The 22717-nt window shown below is 35.5% G+C and overlaps 1 protein-coding gene across 2 annotated transcripts in view; it reads left to right on the top strand.

The window, feature by feature from the left end:
- Positions 1-8786, top strand: part of LOC123544456 (nucleolin-like) — a 32705-nt gene extending 23919 nt beyond the window's left edge. For both annotated transcript variants that reach the window (XM_053536224.1, XM_053536219.1), the window contains 7 exons: positions 801-943; positions 2804-2945; positions 3530-3678; positions 4233-4356; positions 4963-5120; positions 6517-6690; positions 7177-8786. In XM_053536224.1, coding sequence (XP_053392199.1) covers positions 801-943; positions 2804-2945; positions 3530-3678; positions 4233-4356; positions 4963-5120; positions 6517-6690; positions 7177-7289 — 1003 coding nt within the window. In that variant the 3' untranslated portion in view covers positions 7290-8786. The remainder of the gene's footprint in view (positions 1-800; positions 944-2803; positions 2946-3529; positions 3679-4232; positions 4357-4962; positions 5121-6516; positions 6691-7176) is intronic.
- The last annotated feature ends 13931 nt before the right edge of the window (positions 8787-22717 follow it).

Below are 22717 nucleotides of genomic sequence, written 5' to 3'. Positions count from 1 at the left end.
TCTGCATGAAAGTTGGTCTGAATGTTCATCTTGATGACATCTAGGTCAAGTTTGAAACTGGGTCAATTGCGGTCAAAAACTAGGTCACTAGGTCTCAACATAGAAAGACCCTTTGACCTCTCTAGAGACCATATTTTTCAATGGATGTTCATGAAAATTGGTCAGAATTTTTATCTTGATGATATCTAGGTCAAGTTCAGAAGTAGGTCACATGAGCTCAAAAACTAGGTCACTATGTCAAATAATAGAGAGAAAAAACGATGTCATACTCAGTTCATGTGGGGGCAGGTGAGCGATTCAGGACCATTATGGTCCTCTTGTTTAATATATCCATCATGTAAATACTCATCATGTATTCATGTATATTTTTATCGATTTTTGAATATATCCATCATGTGAAATCAAATGCCTTGAAAATGTGTCTTTGATTAACATTATGTCTTTTATGCTCATTGTTTTCTTCGTGTATAAATAAGCATGTAACCATAGCAAAAGCAGACATTTTGTAAAAACATTCAGGTTTGCTTACAAAAGTAATGCTTATTTAGATTTAGTTGCCTTGACTGGAAAATAACAAGCCAGCAAGTGGGCAATATGCAGGGACATGTTCCTGTTACATTGCTTTTGCTACAGTGTCGTACCAGTATTTATTTTTATCAAATTAAGTTTTTACACATTAACCCTTTGTCTGTTTATGTTTTTAATTGCTTACTTTCTTTTACAGCTATGTATTTAATGAGTAGGGAAGAAAAAAAGTAACATGACCTAAAATTAATTTTAAGTGTACACAAAAATTTTAGGTTCGGTTACGTAGATGTCAAACCTCAAGATGTTGACAAAGCCCTTGAGTTGAATGGCAAAGAGCTGAACGGTGAACCAATTACAGTTGAGAAGTCGAAGCCAAGAACTCAGGAAAGCCAGAGTGGTGGTCGAGTACAGGGAGGTTAGTATTTTAACATTAGGCATGCTGCCGGCAAGTGATTCTGCCTTTGCAACCAGGCTGATCATGGTCTGCACTGTTCGCTATTCAGTAAGTTAATTTTAAGTGAACACCCCTAATAAATGGAACTGCCCAAATTGAATGATGGACTGTCTATTTTAGAAATTCAGCATGGTCAGAGTTTCAGTTAGCTAACCATTCACAGACTGATAGAAAGTTCCAGTGTTCTTGGTGGTAAAAAACATCCGACATGAAATGGATATCTGGAATAGAAAAGTATAAGGTTAATTGACTATCAAATATAATTGCTGAAATTATCAATACATTACTTGAAATCATCAAATTTCGTGGGCATAAAAATGACAGTTGTGGGGCTATGTATTAGTTGATTTCAGCCTCTGAAGATTAATTAAATAATTTTGTTATTTAACAGGGACTGGACTTAATTCATGGAATAATACAACCATGATTCCACAAAAATATGGCACCTACAGAGTCTTATGATTTTACAATGCTTCCAAAGAATAATGAAAGTGATGGTTAAAATTTTGAGCCGTGCCGTGAGAAAACCAACATAGTGGGTTTGCGACCAACATGGATCCAGACAAGCCTGCGCATACGCGCAGTCTGGTCAGGATCCATGCTGTTCGCTAACAGTTTCTCTAATTGCAATAGACTTTGAAAGCGAACAACATGGATCCTGACCAGACTGCGCGGATGCGCAGGCTGGTCTGGATCCATGCTGGTCGCAAACCCACTATGTTGGTTTTCTCATGGCACGGCTCAAATATAGAAAGCAGATACAAAGATCAAAAAGAAATATCCATGTTCCAGAACTGCAGCCTCCTTGACCCTTACCATGCTGGACACATTTGGTTCTGCCTTTGCAACCAGTGTAGATAATGACCAGCCTGCACATCTGTGCAGTCTGATTATGATCTGCACTGGTTGCCATTCAGTCAGTATATGTTTGGTAAGCACCCTTTTTAAACAGTTAATGGTACTGTCCAAACTGAAAGATGGTCAAGTTCATTATAGAAATTTAGCATGGTAAGGGATAAATATGCACATATAAATACACAAGAGTAAAACAAGTACGCAAGAAGGATAAAACAAAACTGACACATAAGGGAACACTGTGGGTAACTGCTCGAGAATGTTCAGTAGCAGAAACATCAGTTGAGAGTTTAAATTGTGTAATTGTATGGATCTCTTGCTCTTTTTTGAAACCAACCTACAGTTTTCAAATATTTGCTGGCTGAAATGTTACAAATTGGTTTGTATTTACATGTCTTTAACCCTTTTCTAACCAAATTTCTATAATGAACTTGTCCATCTTGGAATTTGGACAGTACCATTAACTGTTAAAAGGGGTACTTACCAAAAAGATACTGACTGAATGGCGAACAGTGCAGGTCATGATCAGACTGCACAGATGTGCAGGCTGGTCATGATCTACACTGGTCGCAAAGGCAGAACCAATTGTGTCCAGCATGATAAAGATTAATTTTCCTAAAACATTTTGTAAAACTATGTCAGCTTTGGCTTGAAAATTTCATGCATTTCAGTGATATAACTAAATTTAGTCATCTGCAAAAATGCTACAGTTTTGCTAAATGATTATGTAGATTTTCTTGTTTTCCCTTTATATTTTTGTAGTCCACTGGACAAAAGTTGAACAGAATTGTATCAATCTGTAAATGTGACAAAACCTACATGCATGCAAAATTTTAATACAGTGTTAAAGTGTGTTGAAATATAGCAGTGTACTCTCGTATTAGTCTGGACAGAAGCGTCATGTATAACATAATATATCAATGACTATAATGCAATAGCAAACTGTATGTTGTTGATGTATTTCAGGAGATTCCAAGACATTGTTTGTAAAGGGTCTGAAGGAAAGTATTACGGAGGAGGAACTTCAGGCCTTTTTTGAAGACGCTGATGCGGGTATCAATGTCACCGAAGTCAGACTGCCCAAGAGCAGAGGTGGCGGCTCTAAAGGGTAGAACATTTTATTGTGCTTATGTATATTTGTTCATGGATCTTACTTTTAGTTTAAAATCTAATTTTATGGGATTCATTTGAGCTTTTAACTTCTAGAAAAGAACTGTGGACGCTGTTGTAAAAAAATGCTAGTCCAGGTCCTAACGTTTTAAAACTTTGAGTTTGGAGTCCATTCTCGGAAGTCCAGCTTGTCATTGGTTGGTTTGAGTTCAGTTTTGAAATTGGCCAATGGCAGGGCTGCATTTCAGCCAGAGGTTGATATTTGTAATCTTGGAAGTAATCGAAGTCTGAACAAAGTTGTTAAGAATAGGGAAATCGAAAGTACCATTTAAATAGAAAACAAGGTTAGCATAATTATGTGGTGTTTGATTCAACATTATTTTATAGGTTTGGATATGTGGTGTTTTACACAACATTATTTTATAGGTTTGGATATGTGGTGTTTGACTCAACATTATTTTATAGGTTTGGATATGTGGTGTTTGATGCAACATTATTTTATAGGTTTGGATATGTGGTGTCAGAATCAACATTATTTTATAGGTTTGGATATGTGATGTTAGAATCAACATTATTTTATAGGTTTGGCTATGTGGTGTTTGACTCTGAAGATGCTCTGGAGACAGTAATGAAGGACAAGCAGGATGTTGAACTTGATGGGGAGAAAATCTTCCTTGATTACACTGACCAGAAAAGTAGACATGGTGGAAAGGGAAAAGACAAAGACTTTGGTAAATATTTTTAATGGAGTCATTTTAAGCAAAACAAACAAAAAATAGATAGTTTTCTGTGACTTGATGTGTTGTGCATCTTCTGTTTTCATCTGGTATATGCTGTCCAGTTTCCAATGCAGGTTTCTTGTACATAGTTTAATGTGGATGATTTTAACAACAGTAATATTGTGCAAGGTTAGAATATCTGTTTTTAAGAAAATAGGAGAATTAACCTTCAGCCTGCTCGCGGCAAGTAATTCTGCCTTCGCGACCAGTGCAGACCAAGATCAGCCTGCACATCCGTGCAGTCTGATCATGGTCTGCACTGTTTGCTATTCAGTCAGTAAATTTTCAGTGAACACCCCTTTGATTAATAGTTGGTACTGCCCAAATTGAATGACAGACCAGTCCATTTTAGAAATTTAGTAGGCTAAAGGTTAATCTGTTTGTTATTGTCCTCATGTTTATGCAGTTTTTACTGATAAATAGTCCATATGTTTGTAATAACATTTGGGGAACTTTGCTTTGATTTTTAACTAAGATATTAATTTATGATGTTTATTACCTTTTAGGACCCTCTAAGGTGTTGTTTGTCAGAAACCTTTCCTTCCAAGTGTCAGAGGATGAGTTAAAGGAGATATTTGAGGGATGTGAGGCCTGTAGGATACCACCAAATGAATATGGACAGTCTAAAGGGTAAGTTGTAATTGTTTATGGCATTTGATGGAAAAACTTCTGCATTACAACATTGTAAAACAGATCGGAGGATGTTTGTAATTGCCACATTAATATGGGATGATCATGTTAGTTTTGGCTCTTAATTGGTTTCTTTCAGACAGCTGGGAAATATGAAATGATGACCAAGTATTGTGAAAGAATATATCTGAAATTTTAAGAAAAAAAATCTAATCAACCAAATAGAATCAAATAAAAAGATTGAATTTAGTCTTAGAAAAGGGATGTTACTTTTGTATACAAGTTTTAGCCAGAATATTGCTCTGGGCAAAATAATTCAGAGTGCGCAGAAATTCTAAAAATACTTTAACATATTGGAATGGATTATCCTTTACCCTGTTTGTGGATGGAATATGAAATACTCCTTATACATGTATGTCATAAAGACTGTTCCAACCAACTGTAAAAATGTTACTTTAGTCAGTCAGCATGGAGATCATATGCCAGGATTAACTTCCCCTGTACCGATTCGAAGTACAGAGCTGTATGTATTAAGTTTACCTGGTTGGCACAAACTGTTGTAAACATAACTGTTTATTGTAACAAATTTCTTTTGTCCACTTGAAGTTTTGGATTTGTTGAGTTCAAGTCAGTGGAGGAAGCAGAAGACGCAAAGAAAGACAAAGATGGCTTAGAAATAAATGGCCGTGTGGTACAGCTAGCATTTGCTAATGACAAACCAGGTGGCGCAGGTGGAGCACGGTCTGGCGGCGGTGGTGGCGGAGGTATGCAAATTTTCATGTCATTTTTTACATTTTTGGAAATTTTTGTTAAGCAAGGAGTCTCAGAAATGTCTCAAGATAATTATTTTATAGTATTAGGTAAAAATAAATAAAGTCCTGTTAGAAATAAGTCCTGTTAGAAATAAACTAGTTGACCTGTAAGTTTTTGCATAGTGCCCCCAACTAAAGTGAAATCAATGAATGAAGTAAAATGTCAAAGATGCTTTTGAAGTGATGAACAACTTTTCCTACTTTACAAATAATTATTTATACAGAGCTCCAGATAAGGTTTTGTGAAATTAGTAATGGTACTACCTGATATTTTGTGAAATTAATAATGGTACTAGCAGATAACAGACAAAAATTAGTAACAAGGAAATTTGTTTAGTATCAATACTTACTTTTGAAATAAAATTAGTAAGGTTTTGTAGCAGCAACCACGAGCTAATCAACAATCGGACGAATAATGTCTTTTTCAGTGTTTATTTCTTTCGCCGATGGAGAAACATATGTAAGCAGTGTGTTCATTTTAATTTCTAATTTCTTTTTCAACCTGCGTCTTGCACTGCGCGCAGCCATTTTATTTTGACTGGATCTGTAGGTTGGGGAAAAAGAAGCAAAATAATGCACGGAAGTGGTAAACCAGTCTGTTGCTTTTTGCTAATTAAAGTACCGGAAAGATATATTGGGTTGCAGACCACCAAATGCACAACTCGGCGAGGACAGGCGATACGGCTCGATCTTCCTTTGAAATTCGTAATACTGTTTTCATGTCATACTGATATGACCACATTTTAATATAAATTTGTACCAATACGGCAAGTTTTTAAAACAAATTAGTATCCGACCCCTAACAAATTTGTATTTATGAAAATACGGCCCTTAGCTGGAGCTCTGATTTATAGCCTGTTTTTACTTAAAATTACTTCTGGCAAAGTAGGAAGTATATTTTTGATATAATTGTGTGAATTTTGTGTGTTTAAATTTTATCTGAACATGACACTTCACAAAGAGAACTGTATACTCAATTGGACTGTAATTACATTTTTAATCTTTTAATTCTATTGTTTATAGTTTATTTGAATTTTGGAACTGAATTAAACTTTGGACAGGTATTTTTGAAGTTTAGGTGAAATTTAACTTTTTCTTGTTACCTCCCTTTAACTGTATGATATCATGTTAATTAAAGTACCTGCTTTTGATTTGTAACTTACTCTTAGTTGAATCTTAAATTAAAGGCTTTAAGGATTTTCTAGAAGTTATATGGGAATAGCTATGTTCCAAATTTGACTGCACTCATTAGGTTTATGAACATTTATTTGAAAACACCTGCTGTTTCATGTAAAAAGTAAAATTGAATGTAGACCATGTTGCTGAAAAGAAAGTATGTTCATTTTAGGATATGGCGGTGGTGGCCGTAACTACGGTGGTGGCGGTGGCGGTGGTCGTTTTGGAAGAGGTGGAGGCTGGGGTGGTGGCGGCAGTGGTGGATATGGCTGGGGAGGTAGACGAGGTGGTGGTGGTGGTGGAGGTGGTTGGGGTGGCGGTGGCCGTGGAGGTGGAGGATATGGAGGTAAGTAACTAAATCCTTGCTATGTTATAATGAAAAAGACAGCAGTTGCATGGATTTCAAATCAAATTCATTTTTGGTGGTTTCTTAATTAATAATCGGAGCAGTTCATAAAGAAATGATGTACTTTGTTATAATTATTGTAGAAATACAAAGAAAGCTTTTTTTAGTTTCATTTGAAAATGCAAGTGTGAGCTTTGTTTCCATGGTGTAATTCTTGCGTCTCTCTTACTAGCTTACTTTGAAGACTATTGTTACAGTACATATTCTTATTCCCTGGTTTAAGATACTGATTAAAAATTTTGTAAGATTTCTTCTTCTGTTTTTGAGGGTTCAACGCAATAAGGGCGTATCTACACATAAATATTATATGTAGATACGCCCTTATTGCGTTGAACCCTCGTAATTTGTATGAAATCCAGCTGTACAAAACAAGTCTGCTTATCCTGATTTAAGAGAGATTTTAGCATTGTTCTCACTACATTACAGGTGGTAGAGGAGGCGGTGGTTGGGGACGAGGTGGCGGCGGTCGTGGTGGAGGCGGCGGTTGGGGACGAGGTGGTGGCGGAGGGGGAGGTGGCGGATTTAGAAAGAGGTATTAAAACGGTGTTGCAAACATTCTACTTCATCATCACTATCCTCGGATATTCATCAACGTCATCATCATCATCATCTGTTGTCAACGTTTCAGTGTTGTCCATTCATAGTTTTGTTACTGACTCCGAATGCTATCATTAATATTGTATCATGAAACGGACATTTTATGTTGAGCTGTAACCTGCATGAAATTTCATTTTACATTGAAAATTTGACTCTGAAAAACTGTTCACAGATAGAAAATATGTATTGTTTCTGAACAGATGTTCCTTTTATATTTTAAGTCATTTTTATTTTATATTTGTGATCACTGTGACTGTTAAAATTCAGTGAAAGGATATGACTTTAGCATCAGTAAAATTATGTCATGAAATTTGTCTGTATATTGACAGTTTGTTGCTCATTGAAAAATTTCATCCTGAAGTTACTCGAACATTTCTTATTTAATTGACCATCATTTCTTGTATATTCTCTAGCTAAGATTTTTTTGTGTACCGAAAATGGCAAAAATTGACCAACAAGAGTTAGTGTAATAATCATAAAAATAGATGCTATTTTTCATCTACTATATTGAATTAAATGACATGTTATTTGTGTAAAGTTTTCAGAATACTGACTGACGAGAATTTGTAATCTTTTTTGAGAACTTTGAGATGTTGTAGTAAAATTTAAAAGATTTTTAGCATAATTCTGATAAAGCATAAGTTTTAGCCTGTACTGTCATTCAGCTATAAGTTTTTGACACGGAATGATGTGGGCATTTCATTTTAGTTGGACATGTCATTTCAGGCCAAAAGATCAAATTTCTGGTATGAATTTAAGGTTAAAACTTGAAATTTATCAACATTTGAGTAGAAATTATTTTTAAGCATATACTTGAACTTGTATTTTTACACATCTAACTGCACTGACATATTGTTATTACATATAATACCATATTGTGGAGAGGGTCTAAAAGAATATTAGACATACTCGAGGGCCCATGTTCATGAACTCTCTTAAGTCTGAAATTGAGGTATCTACTAAAAATAGTGAAAATATTCATTCTTCTGTCAATTGTTAACCTACTTTTAGTGGGACAGAGTTGCTAGGCCCCTTTGCAGTTAAAGAAGCTATTTTGAAGAAAACTTGATTAAAATTTGCAGATGATTTACAAAAATGTGGTATTAAAAAAAATTAGCTTTTAAAGGTTTTTCAGGTATAAATTCCTGGCTCAGAAACTTTTGCTGATTAAGGGTCCTGAACTTTTTTCCTTGCAAAATGTTCAAGAATTTTTGGAACTCTGCCTCTTTAAAAACCATTGAAAGTACCAGAAATTCAGCATCACATGACTTACTAGTTTATGTACATGATCTATTTCTTGGAATATAAGGCTTTGTTCACTGTAATCTTTTAGAAATGTTTCTGAAGAAAAAAGGCATAAAAATTTATCTTATGTGTTTGACATTCTTTTATTAACATTTTCATTTTTTATTAAATAAATGATTGTAGTATAAACATGACATTGTGTTTGTTGTCATTTATAAACTTTTATTATTATGTCTCCCCCACCCCCCTCTGGAAAATAACTTGAGAACCACTTGACCTAGAATGTTGAAACTTAATAGGATGATTAGACATGCAGAGTAGATGACCCCTATTTATTTTGGGGTCACTTGATCAAAGGTCAAGGTTACAGGAGCCTCATCAGTGACTTAAGAACCACTAGGCCAAGTGTTGAAATTTAGCGGGATGACTGGACATGCCAAGTAGATGATCCCTATTGCAGCCAACCATCAGTGTCTCTTTGACTTTCGTTCATCTCTTGACATCTAGGTAGAGTTTTAAACTGTGCTGTCTAAAATCAAAAACTAGGTAACTAGGACAAATAATAGAAAAAGTCTTGTGAAAACTGTAGAGGCCACATTTTCTACTGGATCTTTATAAAATTGGTCAGAATATTTGTGTATGCTTGAAACTGGGTTAACTGAGGTGAGAATCTACATGTAGGTCACTGTAAGCTCCTGTTAACACTTAAGATGCTACAATTTCTATTTGATCGCCAAGAAACCTGGTTACAATCTAGGATGTAACTTGTCAACTTTGGTCAGAACTAGGTCAGTTAAAGGCCATAGCGGCCTTGGTTCGATTCCTGACTAGGACATGTTGTTTTCTTCATTTGACATTTTTAGCTCACCTGTCACAAAGTGACAAGGTGAGCTTTTGTGATCGCGCGGTGTCCGTCGTGCGTACGTGCGTCCGTGCGTCCGTAAACTTTTGCTTGTGACCACTCTAGAGGTCACATTTTTCATGGGATCTTTATGAAAGTTGGTCAGAATGTTCATCTTGATGATATCTAGGTCAAGTTCGAAACTGGGTCACGTGCCATCAAAAACTAGGTCAGTAGGTCTAAAAATAGAAAAACCTTGTGACCTCTCTAGAGGCCATATATTTCAAAAGATCTTCATGAAAATTGGTCAGAATGTTCACCTTGATGATATCTAGGTCAAGTTCGAAACTGGGTCACGTGGGGTCAAAAACTAGGTCTGTAGGTCTAAAAATAGAAAAACCTTGTGACCTCTCTAGAGGCCATATTTTTCATGAGATCTTCATGAATATTGGTCAGAATGTTTATCTTGATGATATCTAGGTCAAGTTCGAAACTGGGTCACGTAGGGTCAAAAACTAGGTCATTAGGTCTAAAAATAGAAAAACCTTGTGACCTCTCTAGAGACCATATTTCTCAATGGATCTTCATGAAAATTGGTCAGAATGTTCATCTTGATGATATCTAAGTGAAGTTCGAAACTGGGTCACGTGGGGTTAAAAACTAGGTCAGTAGATCTAAAAATAGAAAAACCTTGTGACCTCTCTAGAGGCCATATTTTTTATGAGATCTTCATGAATATTGGTCAGAATGTTCACCTTGAAGATATCTAGGTCAAGTTCGAAACTGGGTCATGTGGGGTCAAAAACTAGGTCAGTAGATCTAAAAATAGAAAAACCTTGTGACCACTCTAGAGGCCATATTTCTCAATGGATTTTCATGAAAATTGGTCAGAATGTTCACCTTGATGATATCTAGGTCAAGTTCGAAACTGGGTCACGTGCGGTCAAAAACTAGGTCAGTAGGTCTAAAAATAGGAAAACCTTGTGACCTCTCTAGAGGCGATTTTTTTCAATGGATCTTCATGAAAATTGGTCAGAATGTTTACCTTGAAGATATCTAGGTCAAGTTCGAAACTGGGTCATGTGGGTTTAAAAACTAGGTCAGTAGATCTAAAAATAGAAAAACCTTGTGACCTCTCTAGAGGCCATATTTTTCATGAGATCTTCATGAATATTGGTCAGAATGTTCATCTTGATGATATCTAAGTAAAATATGAAACTGGGTCACGTGGGGTCAAAAACTAGGTCAGTAGGTCTAAAAATAGAAAAACCTTGTGACCTCTCTAGAGACCATATTTCTCAATGGATCTTCATGAAAATTGGTCAGAATGTTCATCTTGATGATATCAAGGTGAAGTTCGAAACTGGGTCACGTGGGGTTAAAAACTAGGTCAGTAGATCTAAAAATAGAAAAACCTTGTGACCTCTCTAGAGGCCATATTTTTCATGAGATCTTCATGAATATTGGTCAGAATGTTCACCTTGATGATATCTAGGTCAAGTTCGAAACTGGGTCATGTGGGGTCAAAAACTAGGTCAGTAGATCTAAAAATAGAAAAACCTTGTGACCACTCTAGAGGCCATATTTCTCAATGGATTTTCATGAAAATTGGTCAGAATGTTCACCTTGATGATATCTAGGTCAAGTTCGAAACTGGGTCACGTGCGGTCAAAAACTAGGTCAGTAGGTCTAAAAATATGAAAACCTTGTGACCTCTCTAGAGGCGATTTTTTTCAATGGATCTTCATGAAAATTGGTCAGAATGTTTACCTTGAAGATATCTAGGTCAAGTTCGAAACTGGGTCACGTGGGTTTAAAAACTAGGTCAGTAGATCTAAAAATAGAAAAACCTTGTGACGTCTGTAGAGGCCGTATTTTTCATGAGATCTTCATGAATATTGGTCAGAATGTTCATCTTGATGATATTAAAGTAAAATTCGAAACTGGGTCACGTGGGGTCAAAAACTAGGTCAGTAGGTCTAAAAATAGAAAAAACCTTGTGACCTCTCTAGAGACCATATTTCTCAATGGATTTTCATGAAAATTGGTGAGAATGTTCAGCTTGATGATATCTAGGTCAGGTTCGTAACTGGGTCATGTGCGGTCAAAAACTTGGTCAGTAGGTCGAAAAATAGAAAAACCTTGTGACCTCTCTAGAGGCCATATTTTTCACGAGATCTTCATGAAAATTGGTGAGAATGTTCACCTTGATGATATCTAGGTCAAGTTTAAAAGTGGGTCACGTGCCTTCAAAAACTAGGTCATTAGGTCAAATAATAGAAAAACCTTGTGACCTCTCTAGAGGCCATATTTTTCAATGGATCTTCATGAAAATTGGTAAGAATTTTTTATCTTGATGATATCTAGGTCACATGTGCTCAAAAACTAGGTCACTATGTCAAATAATAGAAATAACGTTGTCATACTCAGTTGAACACTGGGTCATTTGGGGATAGGTGAGCGATTCAGGACCATCATGGTCCTCTTGTTAAGATAGTTTAGAAACAAAAAATTGTGTTCTAATGCTCATAATAAGTCCAAACGTCAATTTTGAAGAGAGATCAATATTCAATTAAAATTGGAGGTCGGAGCCTTAAACCTTTACCCTGCCAAATTTCTAAAATAGACTGGTCCATCATTCAATTTTGGTAGTACCATTTACAATTCAAAGGGTTGTTCACTGAAAATTTACTGACTGAATAGAAAACCATGCAGACCAGCCTTCACAGACCGGGTTTTGAATTTTTGATAGAATATATTTTAAATAATGTTTTTTTTTTAATTACAATTCCTGTACCTCGAAATTTAGACCCAATTTCAAACCTATATTTCCCCCTTACAGGAGGGAAGTATTTCCTCCTGTATCTTAAAATATAGACCCAGAGGCAGCAAGTGTATACCAATATTTCAAAAATGTCCAGTGGATACTATCCCCTAATAGGAGTGGGTATCCTCTTTCATGCCTCAAAATTTAGACCCAAAAATGCACCAGAGGCCCGCCACTCATGACTATATTTAATATATTTTTTAAAAATCCAGGCGGAGAGCCCCGTTACAAAAGGGGGTACCCCCTCGTATACCTATCATTCGGCGCTATGCGCCTCGACGATGACGTCTTTGTTCTAAACTGGTGCACCCTAAGTCAAATATTTCTGGTACCGGGCCTGGAGCGAGTTGATTATCGAAGACGATGTTGAAAACTTGTGTTAAACAATTATATTTATTTGAGAGTTGTCTGTCCCACCATTTTGGTTAACATAATTTCTAAAGTTACGATACGCATAATGATGCCCTAAAATATGATTTTATATAGTCGAGATCCACAGCTCTAAGCACTTTTTTATATTTGGTAAGTCAGTTAGCAAATATTTGTTACATATCATGCGTTCTTCCAATGTTTGTACCCTTATACCCAAAAACGAAGTTGTGGGGGGGGGGTATAAATAGGAATGAGCTTGTCGGTCGGTCCTTTGGTTTTTATGGTTTCCGGACAATAACTTTTGAAAGGCTTGACAGATTTAAATAATTTGTGGTACACAGGTGTAACATTATAGAATACAGGTCAGGTTCGAATTTGAGGTCATGAGGTCAAAGGTCGAGGTCACAATGACCCGGAACAGTTGAACGGTTTCCGGATGATAACTTGAGAACGCTTAGGCCTATCATCATAAAAGTTGACAGGAAGGTTGGTCATGACCAGCAGATGATTTTGAAGTCAGTAGGTCAAAGGCCAAAGTCACAGTGACCCGAAACAGTTAAACCATTTCCGGACGATAACTTGAGAACGCTCTGGCCTATGATCATGGAAGTTGATAGGAAGGTTGGTCATGACCAGCAGATGACTCCTATTGATTTTGTGTTCAAAAGTCAAGGTCACAGTGACCCGGAACAGTTAAATCGTTTCCGGACGATAACTTACGAATGCTTGGGTCTAGGATTACAACACTTAATAGGGAGGCTGATCATGATCAGCAAATGACCCCTATTGATTTTGAGGTTCGACTTTGACATTGGCTTACTTCTGTGACAAGGCCGTATTATGGGGGTATAATTCGTCATTCCCGGACAGCTCTAGTTAGTTTTGTTCTTTGGTGGAACTGTAAAATTCGCTTGCTGTGCAGGCTAAAATCATACGCCCTGTAAGAGATAGTCTGTAAAATCACATGCCTGAACAACATTGTAAAATATTGCACTTTCTATTGAAAGCGGATATAAGGCCTTTTGGATTATATGTGGTAACAATAGTATACAATTTCTGTTTTTCAGTTTTCTGACCTGCAGGTTAATTGAGCTTAAAATTGTTTTATAAGGTTTTATCAGTCAAGCTGTATGAAGGAAGAATCTTAAACATTTGCAATGTGCTTTTTCAATAACAACAAGAATGGCTTCGTCACGTTTACAGCTATTAAACATAAACAGGCTGAATTAGCATGCGTTCAAGGGCGGTTTTTGTTTAAAGCAGAAATACCTTCCCAAGTATTTAAGCGAATTTATTTTTACTAATTCGTGATTCTAGATACTGGTATTTGACCTTAAATGAGTCATCAGTGTACAATCAGGAGCTTCTTAGGTAATAATGAAAATTTAAATAATATACACTTACTAATGGGCAAATGTGCCTGAAGACTAAAGCCTATCCTGCACGAGGGCGTAGCACTGTTGACAATATAGGTTTAAGGATGCTAAAACCACGTAGGGAACGTCATTGGTAATGAGTTGGTCATTATATACCTGAACACAACGATTAATCAGTAAAACACAAAATACCGACGTTATCGAATATTTACCGCCACGACGGGTAAAATGGCGTCACTCATCCACGGCAGACCAGTAAACAGGTAAAATGCCCGCTTCTGGTTATTTGGTCTGAGTCTATGAAGTTCTGATACGATTTATAGTAAGGTATATAATAACACTTTATAATGATTTTATTTGAATAGAATAGAATAGAATAATTTGCCATGTATAATTTTATGGTAGCGTCCGAGTGTCACATGCATAAAACAAAGTAAATTATCAGGATATAGTAACTCGCATATCTCATAATCAGGAAATATTATCTCTAAGTTGGGTCTTAGTGTCTCTGAAATATGACATAGTAACTATTAACTAGAAGTTCACACGAAATGGACTCTGCGATGAAACCACAGTGCTTTACCGCCGACAGAAGCAACGGCGGTATGTCTGAATATGTAACTGATAAAGGGCCTAGGAGTCATTAAGTCCTATTTAGTAGGTTAGTCCCTCGTTTGTATTGTACTCTTTAACATTGCCGCCGTCGGTACTTTCATCGTTGGTATATATTTCGGCGTCACCGTCTTGAGTGTCAGATACAGACGATTGTCTCGTCTCCGCCGTCGGTGTCTCATGAATATTCATGAAGAGCCAATCCCTATTAACACCCGACGACGACAGCCGCACCAATATCGATGCCGGTGATAAAAAGCGTAACGGAAATTCTCACAGACGCAGACGAGCATCACGATGACTACACAAGCACGGATGATGGTAACGAGTACCTGAGACTATTTCGAGAACCGATAGTATTGACTAAACCGACGGCTGCAGAAACATAGAAACGACTGCTACACTGGGTACCGATACCGACGGCTTCTCTGCTGTTAAAGGGGATGGAGCATTAAGTGTGGGTATGCCAATATTAACCTACAATCGGATGACGAGATAATTTAGAGACGTATGGTCAAGGTCAAGGTCACACTTGGAGGTCAAAAGTAAACAGGGTTGTTTTCCTGTCCGGTCTGTTGCTTAACAATCCACAAAGGGATTTTAATTCTACTTGACACAAATGTAACCCATAATAAGACGATGCGTTATGCACAACCTTCTGACCCCTAGCTCAAAGATCAAGGTCACACTTGGAGGTCAAAGCTCAATAGTGTATTTTTCTTGTCCGGTCTTTAACTTGGAGTTTTGATATTACTTGGCAAAAATGTTCCACATGATAAGACTATATGTCATCCACAACTTTCAGAAGCTAAGTCCAAAGGTCAAGGTCACACTTGGTAGTCAGATGTTAACATGGCATGAACAGGGTCTGTTTCGTGTCCGGTTCATAGCTCTGTCAATCAAGGGATTTTAATATAACTTGCCATAAATGTTCTGCAAAATCAGAAAATGTGTTACGCACAACACCCAGAACCTTGCCTCAAAGGTCATGGTCACACTGAGATCAAAGGTCATTAGAGTATTTTGCTTTTGCTTTGCATATCCATAATTTTGTCATGCAAAACAGGATTTAAAAATCAGTTGGCACACAAATTTTCCAGGATAAGATGATATGTCATGCGCGAATACTGGATCCTAGCTGAAAGGTCAAGGTCACACTTGGAGGTCAAAGGCCAACATGACTTTTTGCCTGTTCGGTCTGAAACTCAACAATTCGTAAAGGGATTTTAATATTACTTGACACAAAAATACCCCATAATAAGACGACATGTCATGCGCAACACCCAGACCCCTAACTCAAGGGTCAGGTCACACTTGGAGGTCAAAGGACAAAAGAGATTTTTCCCCATATAGTCAATAACTCTGTCATCCATGAAGGGATTTTAATATAACTTGGCACAGATGTTTTCCATAATGAGACTATGTGTTTTACGGAGACCCTCATCCTTAACTCAAAGGTCAAGGTCACAGGCGGATGTTGAATGTCAGTAGTTTTTTACCCTTTCTGGTCCATAATGCTTCATCAGTTATGGGATTTTGATATTACTTGGCACAAATGTTCCCCATAATGAGACATTGTGTCATATGTGATACCCGGATCCTTAGCTAGAGTATCGGATTCTCCCTACCGAACACCGTTCCGCCTCATAATAATTTTATAGTTAGAAAAGATTTAGGGTTGGGCAGCAGGATAGCCTGTCTTTCTGAGTAGTTCTTACAAGAAATTCTTAAAACTTTAATAATTTAACAATTGAAATTTGGATGGTATGTGTAGTTTTGCACAATAATCTTAGAAGTGACTTTCAGTGACCCTGAATATGACCTACTGACCTACTTTCTTGTTTTTAGCTCACCTGAGCAAGAAGCGCTCAAAGGTGAGCTTTTGTGATCGCCCTGTGTCCGTCAGCCGTCCGTCATTAGTCGTCCGTCGTCAACAATTTGATTGTTAACACACTAGATGTCACTATTTTGGCCCAATCTTAATGAAACTTGGTCAGAATGTTACCCTCAATTAATTCTTGGAAGAATTTGAAATTAGGCCATCTAGGATCAATAACTAGGTCACCAGATCAGATCAAAGGAAAAGCTTGTTAACACTTTAGAGGTCACAATTCTGATCCAGTTTTAATGAAACTTGGTCAGAATGTTAGCCTTGATACACTCTTGGAAAAGTTTGATATTTGGGTCATCTGGGGTCAAAAACTAAGTCACCAGGTCAAATCATAGGGAAAGCTTGTTAACACTCTAGAGGTCACAATTTTGACCCAACCTTAATGAAACTTGGTCAGAATGTTACCCTTAATAAAATCTTGGACGAGTTTGATATTGGGTCATCTGGGGTCAAAAACTAGGACACCACGTCAGATGAAATGAAAAGCTTGTTAACACTCTAGAGGTCACAATTTTGGCCCAATCTTAATGAAACTTAGTCAGAATGTTACCCTCAATAAATTCTTGGAAGAATTTGAAATTAGGCCATCTTGGATCAATAACTAGAGTAGTATTAGAAATACCGATTTTGAAACAATTTAACCCCCGCTGACCCCTTGTCCCTATTCTATAAGTGGACTTTAACCTTGCCCTAAACTTAAAATACTAACTTAGTACCCTTGATACCCTTAAAATCTTTTAAATCTTTAGTTAAACCGAATGAAAACCTTTGGTTTAACCAAAAAAAAAAAAAACATTTAGTCTTTGGTCCGGACTGACCAATGCTGGACAATTAAAAACCCACAGGCTTTATCAAAGATACAAGCTGAAATAAAATTGACTTAAATATCTATACACCGCGTATTTACTTCCTGATTGACAGTGCATATCAAGATAAAGATCAGGTTTCAGTTTAACTGGAGAACAAATACTACCCTATAGCAAATACAATTCTATTGTGTATTGAGAGCTTGTCCTACTTGTAAGACACATACTTGTCCTTTATGTACCTGTTGTGTCAAAGGTAAATTAAGTACATTTTCTGAAAATAATAATGTAGGAAACCACAAATTCAACCAATCAAAAGCCTGCCATTTTTCTGCCAAGTTGGCAGACACTGCCACATTCCTGCTACTTGGCAAAACTTTGGCAGATTATATTTATTAATAAAATGTAAGGTATTTGATCTTATTTTCAATTAGTAAGTATATTATTAGGGAACACATAGTAATTAAATGAAGTTTTAAATAATTTTAATTCAAAAGTTTGCTTATATCGGCATGTCCATCCGGTATAGATTCATCCGATAAGTAGAATCTAATGTAACTATCCCTCATAAGTGAAAATGTTACTTCTGTAGATGTTGAATCGTTATAAGGATGAATGTCAAACATTGTCCCTTGTGTTAAATAAATTTTAATTTTTTTCTTATACATAGATATTAACTGATCAGTGTCAAAGTCCTCAGCTGCCTCAGCTGCTATATTTATTATATTACTGCTAAATACACCAAACAAGAAATATCTTTAAAAAATGATGGTCGGCGAATTGTAATAAGGAAAGAAGTTTATGAATTTTTCATCTAACATTCATCTTTCATCTAACATTTTGCAAAACTGAACACCGCACTTTAAAAATTTATGTGGTTCTCTTTTAATTTTACGCAAAGGTTTCGTAGGGTTGTTTCGTTTATCCTTAGACGAATAATTACAGCAGTAGTTTGATGAAGATTCATGAAGCGGTTCATGAGAAGAGGTCATTAAACGTGTTTATATTTTTTAGCTAAATTGGTCCCTATCCCCATTTGTAACAAAATAGCAAGAGACCTTACGATATTGTCACACATCGAGTTTGATAAAAATCCATTACATTTTAGTGGTTAATGCGAAGTAAGCATATCTACTTTTAGCTATAGTGGTCCCTAATAGGGCCCAAGTTCCTATATAAATAAATTTGGAAGAGGACCTTATAATGATGCTCCAGACCAAGTATGACAAAGATCCACCAAGCTGTTCATGAGACGCTGTATAAAGGCATTTCTAGTTTTAGCTCTAGCAGCCCCTAAAAGGGGTTAAATGTCCCAGCTGAACAAAGTTGGCTGCGGGCCTAATAAAGATGCTACAAATCAAGTTTAATTAGAATACATGGATTTTTTTATTTATCATTTTTATTTATTTCTAAAATAGGCCAACTGATCCCGCTTAAACAAATGCATATTCGCTATTCATGAATCTTTGGACAATGACGTCACACCTATAGAAAAGTGAAGGTCAAGCAAAACATACAACTGTAATTATTTCAATATTTCTGTTTCATAAGCAAAGTTTGACCGTAGTCATATCACATATAGCAACGTACCTTCATTTCAGCGTAATGAGATTCAGTCATTATATAGCATATATATAATAAAACAGATTTCAACTGAGTTCAATATTTGCATACCATACTAAAGAAAGATATTCATATATAATAAATCAGTTAAATAATTTATAACAAATATATCAAAGCAAACAGGTACTCATTTTAATATGCAATCTGAATAAGTCACAAAAGCAAGAAACCTTTTCATATACAGACGACAATTGTAACAAGGAAAATCTTTTAAAAAGCACTTCTCAACATAAAAGACTCTTATCACACCCTTATTCATGTGATACGCAGACCGTATTCAGCTCTTTCTTTAATTTGATATATGTTGGTATTTGAACAGGTTTTTATCATATTTATTAAACTTACTTATCATTTTGAGATATATCAATATTCTTGCTAAATATACTGAGCCAAAGTTAGCTTTAAAACTGTGAACAGCGTCGTTTAGGATAAACGCTTTGTCTACATTTCACTCAGCGTAGCACAATCAACAGAGTGAAAGAAATTGACACTCTCGTCCAATCAGGCAGAGTGTTGCATAAATCTTCCATTTTGATAAATTATCTATAATACGTTATCAAGTAGTTTGATTTGCTACGTGAAGTCACGTGGCATACGTAACGAAAACGAATTTAGACGGCGTCGCCGAAAAAATAGATCATCAACATCATTCCGAAACCTATCATTCCACCACCTAAATATAAAATGTGATATTGGGCTTTTAATCGGTTTATCCGGTCCACCTATGGGCCTGGCCCCCGTTAATAAAATCTTAATATCTATTATATAAGTTCCAGTTTTTTCAATTATAAACGCACCCCTCAAAAGCGCATTTTGTGCAACTAATTTATATTCTTGGTTTATGTTTATAAAATCTCTATAATCTACGATAATTCCAGGTCTTAATTGAAATATATTTAAATAGCTCAGACCGCCCAGATCTTCATATGTTGAATATATCCAGGCACCATGACGGTTAAAATACTTTTTCATTTTTACATAATCATAAAAACTTTTATTATAGTATTCAAAGAGAAACACTTCATGTTTTACTTTTTCTATTTCTTTTTCCAATTCTTCTTTTATTTTTTTATCTTTCTTTTTAAGTTTAAGAATTATTTCAGCTAAATCATCAAGTCGTTTTGTTATAGCTACATCAGGAGCAGATAGATTGTCAACAGTATTCTTTGTTCTAGCTAATTGTGTTTCTTGTTTTAAGAAAACATTTTTTACTTTTGTAATTTCTTGGGTATTAGTGGTAATTTCTTCGACATTAGCGGTTATTGCTTTAGTATTAGCAGTTATTACTTTGGTATTAGCAGTGATTGATTCTCCTTGTTTAGCTGATATTTCAACTACAGAGTCAAAATCATTTATTATTTTTTTAATTTTATCATTAAATTTATTAATATCTTCTTGTAATAAACCTTTAAGTTTACTTAACTCTTCGTATTTTATATTGTGACGTGCATCAACATTATTAATCATGTCTACAAGTTGTTTCTTCAAATTTTCTAGCTGATCATTAATTATGTTAATTGCTTCAGTATTAGCAGTAATTAACTCTCCTTGTTTAACTGATTTTTCAACTACAAAGTCCAGTTCATTTTTTATGTTCTTCAACTTTAGCATTAAGCTGCGTCATATCTTCTTGTAATTTTTTTGTAATATTACTTAAGTCTGCATACTTTAAATTGTGACGGTTGTCAACAATACTAATCCAATTTCGAATTTGTTTTTTAAAATCATCTTTTTTAGAATTGAGCTCTTTTTCAAAGTCCTCTAATGCTGTGTCATGATCATCACCTCTTTGTGAAGCTGCCTTTTCCAATTCAGATTTATATTCTGCAAGTTTATTTGAAATTAATTCTAATAAATCTTTATGCTTATTTTCAGTTTCAGTATTTAGTTTATTTATTTCTGTTCTAATTTCTAACTGATACATATTTTTTATATATCTTGTCTTTTAGTTCTTCATGTTTAATCATACTATCTTTTAATTCTTGAACTTGATTGTATAACTTTTCAAAATTGGTTCTAAATACTTTTTTTATATTGTCATCTGTCAAATCAGATTTCTCTTCAAGTTCTTTAATAGAATCAACCATAGCTTTCATTTCTTCTTCAATTTTACCTTGTAATTCAACTATTAATAATGAATTCTTTTTAAAATCTTTTGTTAATTCTTCAATATTCTTTACTTCTGCTTCTAGTGTTTGTTTTATACATTTGGCATCTTCAAGTTTATAGTCATCTATTACACTTTGAATTTTTTTATACACAAACCGTCTTGGAACTGCATCAGCGGGTTTATCTGGATTTCCTAGGTTTATAAGGTTATTACCTCCCATATCCAATGCTCTGTTCATTGTGTTATCAAGTTCCTTATTTCTGTGAAGATACGATTCCGTTTCCTTTTTAAGCTTTTTGAATTGCTTTTTAGTAGCATAATCACTTAAAGGTGTTTTTCACAATTATTTCTAGCGGACAGATTTGTTTGTAACTTTGCATATTTATAGATTGATGTATGGCAAGTTAAAATAAAAAATAAAAATGATAGGTACCCGTGCTTCTTTTTTCAATATTTAAAGTTTATTAAGAACACCAAATCGGTATTTTTGTCTGAAGAAACAATACATACATGTCGTAATAAAACTACTGCAAACAATTTTTTATTCAAAGTTTCACTCTGATGTTACTATTTATGCATCACAATTAATGAAACCACTATAGCCATGCATAAAATGTCAACATATAGATATATTAACTCAGAAAAATTACTCTTGATAAATGCCGAAAGTATATGGAACTGAGAAAATCACGAAGTATTTCTTAATGATATGAAAAATCTAGCGGACAGAATTTTACCAAATTTTATATTATGTAAGCTAGAACTTAGACAAAAAAATCTAAACCAAAAAAATAATATCAACCCGTGCTTGTTTTCAAGAAAAATTAAAAAATATTCAATCCACCCACAAAAGCATTTTTTCATTACCCCACCCACCTAAAAATTATTAACATTTTTTTTCTTACAAAACAAATTACACAATGTAATTATCAGTTTCTTAACCAATTTTCTTACTCACATGCGGAACAATGCTCCTTTAAGGTTGCATGCCTCTAGGTCAAATACTTTTTGGGATACGTGCTACACAAGCTTTCACATGCCATTTACGTATATATTTGACCACGTCAAGGGACATAAATCTGTTTTTACTGAGTGAAACCTCAAATAAAAGCACTGGTGCACAACGTCGCATGCTGAATTTAATTCTTGTTTGGTTTCATGACTCTTGGCGCATATACTTTTGAGGTACATGCGGCACACATGTTTAGACCCTTTATGTACAATTTGACTGTCAAGGGCCGTAACTCTGGTCTTACTATGCGAAATGCGGGATGGGGCACAAAAGTATAACAACATTTTTAGGAAGTCACATTTGAACTTGAAGGAGATAGATCTACGTTAAGATTTTCTGGAACTTTATTTGACTTGGAGTCGGCTGCATCATTACTGGACGAAATTTTACTTTCAAATTGGCTGTCCACAATGTATTCGATTCGAGCACTTCCTACGACTACTCCTCCAATAAAACACCATCACTTTTAAAGGTAAAATATGGATGCACGACCTATATTGTCAGTACATACGATATTTTTTGCGCGAGTGCGCTGCATATCCGACAATTATGCACTTTCGGCGGCGAATCCTAAACTTTACAGTGGTTATCGCTTGCTGCGCGATTGAGCTGCGCACAAAATATTGTGATGAACTCCTTTAAATCAATATCAAAT

The sequence above is a fragment of the Mercenaria mercenaria genome, chromosome 2 (assembly GCF_021730395.1).
Source record: "Mercenaria mercenaria strain notata chromosome 2, MADL_Memer_1, whole genome shotgun sequence".
Lineage (NCBI taxonomy): Eukaryota > Metazoa > Mollusca > Bivalvia > Venerida > Veneridae > Mercenaria > Mercenaria mercenaria.
The sequence above is the reverse complement of the archived record's forward strand: the minus strand, read 5'-3'. Positions and strand labels throughout refer to the sequence as shown.